The sequence below is a fragment of the Wolffia australiana genome, chromosome 6, assembly GCF_029677425.1.
Source record: "Wolffia australiana isolate 7733 chromosome 6, ASM2967742v1".
Lineage (NCBI taxonomy): Eukaryota > Viridiplantae > Streptophyta > Magnoliopsida > Alismatales > Araceae > Wolffia > Wolffia australiana.
In genome coordinates this window covers 14,665,386-14,669,092 of record NC_135840.1, presented here as the reverse complement: position 1 = coordinate 14,669,092, position 3,707 = coordinate 14,665,386, and the positions used below count along the sequence as shown (strand labels likewise).

The 3,707-nt window shown below is 49.6% G+C and overlaps 1 protein-coding gene across 1 annotated transcript; it reads right to left on the bottom strand.

The window, feature by feature from the left end:
- Positions 1-1,925: 1,925 nt before the first annotated feature.
- On the bottom strand, positions 1,926-3,197 carry LOC144704520 (uncharacterized). The gene has a single exon (XM_078576965.1). It carries the CDS (start codon positions 2,769-2,771, stop codon positions 1,995-1,997), a length of 777 nt encoding a protein of 258 aa, XP_078433091.1. The 5' UTR covers positions 2,772-3,197; the 3' UTR covers positions 1,926-1,994.
- Positions 3,198-3,707: the final 510 nt, after the last annotated feature.

The following is a 3,707-nucleotide window of genomic DNA, read 5'->3' as shown; positions in this document are numbered from 1 at the left end:
ACGAAGCCGCCACAAGTTTCTGACCCACAACTACAAGACCACGACACCTACCCTTCAGCGAATGAACATTTTCGCCCCCACGACCTAAACGTTTTAAAATTTCTCTCTCTCTCTCTCTCTCTCTCTCTCTCTATCTATCTATCTCTCTCTCCCTTCTCCCTTACCCTCTCTCTCTCCCTCTCCCTTTCTCTTACTTACCCTCTCTCTCCCTCTACCACTCTCTCCCTTTCTCTCTCTTACCCTCTCTCTCCCTCTCCCACTCTCTCCCTTTCTCTCTCTTACTCTCTCTCCCCCTTTCTCTCTCTTACTCTCCCTCCTTTTCTCTCTCTTCCCCTCTCTCTCCCTTTCTCTCTCTTACCCTCTCTCTAGCTCCCTCTACCACTCCCTCCCTCCATTTCTCTCTCTAAATCTCTCTCTCTTGATCAATCTTTCTCCCTCTGCCTTCCTCTCTCTCTCTATTCCCTCTCGATTCCTCTCTCTTCCTCCCTTTCTCTCTCTTGATCAATCTTTCTCGCTCTCCCTTTCTCTCTCTCTCTATTCCCTCTCCATTCCTCCCTCTCCTCCCTTTCTCTCTCTCTCTCTTCCCCTTCCATTCCTATCTCTCCCTACTCCCTCTCTCTTCCCTCTCCATTTCTATCTCTCCCTCCTTTCTCTCTCTTCCCTCTCCATTCCTATCCCTCCCTCCTTTCTCTCTCTTCCCTCTCCATTCCTATCTCTCCCTCTTTTCTCTCTCTTCCCTCTCCATTCCTATCTCTCCCTCCTTTCTCTCTCTTCCCTCTCCATTCCTATCTCTCCCTCCTTTCTCTCTCTTCCCTCTCCATTCCTATCTCTCCCTCCTTTCTCTCTCTTCCCTCTCCATTCCTATCTCTCCTCCTTTCTCTCTTCCTCTCCATTCCTATCTCTCCTCCTTTCTCTCTCTTCCCTCTCCATTCCTATCTCTCCTCCTTTCTCTCTCTTCCCTCTCCATTCCTATCTCTCCTCCTTTCTCTCTCTCCTCTCCATTCCTATCTCACCTCCTTTCTCCCTCCTCCCTCTCCATTCCTATCTCTCCCTCCTCTCTCTCTCTTCCCTCTCCATTCCTATCTCTCCCTCCTTTCTCTCTCTTCCCTCTCCATTCCTATCTCTCCCTCCTTTCTCTCTCTTCCCTCTCCATTCCTATCTCTCCCTCCTTTCTCTCTCTTCCCTCTCCATTCCTATCTCTCCCTCCTTTCTCTCTCTTCCTCTCCATTCCTATCTCTCCTCCTTTCTCTCTCTCCTCTCCATCCCTATCCCTCCCCCCTTCCTCTCTCTTCCCTCTCCATTCCTATCTCTCCCCCCTTTCTCTCTCTTCCCTCTCCATTCCTATCTCTCCCTCCTTTCTCTCTCTTCCCTCTCCATTCCTATCTCTCCCTCCTTTCTCTCTCTTCCCTCTCCATTCCTATCTCTCCCTCCTCTCTCTCTCTTCCCTCTCCCTTCCTCTCTCTCCCTCCTCTCTCTCTCTTCTCTCTCCCTTCCTCTCTCTCCTCCTCTCTCTCTTCCTCTCCATTCCTATCTCTCCCTCCTTTCTCTCTCTTCCCTCTCCATTCCTATCTCTCCCTCCTTTCTCTCTCTTCCCTCTCCATTCCTATCTCTCCCTCCTCTCTCTCTCTCTCTATGTCTCTCTTCCTTCTCCATTCCTCTCTCTCTCTCTGTGGGTCTCTCTCTCTCTCTCTCTCTCTCTCTCTCTCTCTCTCTTCCTTCTCCATTCCTCTCTCTCTCTCTCTCTGTGGGTCTCTCTCTCTCTCTCTCTCTCTCTCTCTCTCTCTCTCTCTCTCTTTATCACGATGTCTCATCCCTTAGAATGAATTAATTTCTTCCTTAATCTTCGACGGAAGCAAACTCCTTGACCCTCTCTCGTACCAAAAAAGAGCCCATATCAGTGGGCGAGGGGGCACTGGGGACGCTTCCGGCACCAAGGAAGATGAACTCTAAACAGTTCGTAGATTTACACAAACAGAACGAAAAGAAGTTAACCACTATTCAACTATTTTTTTCTTTCCTCTCCAATCCTTGGGCGTGTGGGCATGCACCGCACTAAGGTTTCTCCCTTCCGCTACGACGACCTCTTTCTTCTTCACCTTCTTCAATTTCTTCGTCGTTGACTTGAGCTTCTTCTCTTCCTTCTTGCGCTCTCTTCTGTCCATCTTCCTCTGCGTTCTTACGTCTCGCTTTCTCTCCTTCTCCTTTATCGGCTCCATCTTCGGCTTCCACTTCATCTCCTTACAGTCCACCACAAGCTGCCGGTATTCCTTCAGCAGCGCATCCGTCGTGCACAACCTCCACCCGCCACGTACCCCGCTCTGCAACTCCTCCATTTTCCTGATGAACTCCTCGGAAACCCGAACCTGGAGCTTACCAGAGGTAGTCTTGTGGATTTCGAAAGTGGGGTGTTTAATGGGGGAGGACTTCTTGAAAGACGAGAAGTAAGAGGCGAGGACGACGAAGGAGAGGACTGATTGGAAGAGGTGAAGGGGAAGGAGGAAGTAGGAGTTTCCAGGAAGAAGAAGTTCTGTTTCCTTCAAAGAGGGGATTTTGTGGCCGATGGTGAAGGAGTCTGAGCGGCAGATTAGATGGGTGGGGTGCTTGGCCATTAGCTCTGAGGCGGGGACTGGTCTGTGGAAGACCTCAACGCGGCCGTCCATGGTGATGAGCTTGATGGTGGTGGGCTTTCTGGGTTTGCTCTCGGAAGGAGGATCGACGACGTAGAGGCATCCGGGAATGATGCGCTGGGCGAGAAATTTGTTGATTCCCATGGAGTTTGGGGAAGTTAGAGACGGAGGAATGATGGGCCCATATGCTTGCTTATTGGGGGGCTCGAAGTTCTCTCTTTCTCTATATGGGTTCTCTGTGGATAAATAGGAGCAGGGGCGTCGTGAGTTGTGATTTGGGAAGAGGGGGGGACTTTTCCTCTCTCTCTCTCTCTCTCTCTCTCTCTCTCTCTCTCTCTCTCTCTCTCTCTCTCTCTCTCTCTCTCTCTCTCTCTTGAAGCCGTCTTTGATCCGTAAGTGAGTTCCATGTTTCTCTATTATTCGAAGGTTTCCGTGGTTGGACTTTGACTACCTCTCACTCTATCTTCTTCATCTCTCTCTTTCTCTCTCTCTCTTCTCCATCTCTCTCTCTTATCCATCTCTCTCTCTTATCCATCTCTCTTCCTCTTCTCCATCTCTCTCTCTCCTCCATCTCTCTCCCTCTTCTCCGTCACTCTCATTCTCTCTCTGTCTTCTCCATCTCTCTTTCTCATTCACTCTCTCCCTCTTCTCCATCTTTCCCATTCTCTCTCCGTCTATTCCATCTCTCTTTCCCATTCACTCTCTTCCTCTTCTCCATCTCTCTTTCTTATTCACTCTCTCCCTCTTCTCCATCTCCCTTTAGCATTCACTCTCTCCTCCTTCTACCTCTCCCTTTATCATTCACCCTTTCCCTCTTCTCCATCTCTCTTTCCCATTAACTCTCTCCCTCTTCTCCATCTCTTCGCTTCTCTCTCTCTCCCTCTCTCTCGCTTCTCCATCTCTCCCTTTCTCTCGCTCTCTCTCTTCTCCATCTCTCCCTTTCTCTCTCGCTGTCTCTCTTATTCATCTCTCTCTATCTCTATATCTCATCTCCTTCTCTTTGCCTCTCTCTCTCTCTCCTCCATCTCTCTCTTTTACTCTCTCCCTCTCTCATCTCCTTCTCTCTCTTTCTCACTCTCT

Excerpts from the sequence above, each read along its gene's own strand:
- LOC144704520 (XM_078576965.1), bottom strand. The coding sequence starts at position 2,771 with ATGGGAATCAACAAATTTCTCGCCCAGCGCATCATTCCCGGATGCCTC.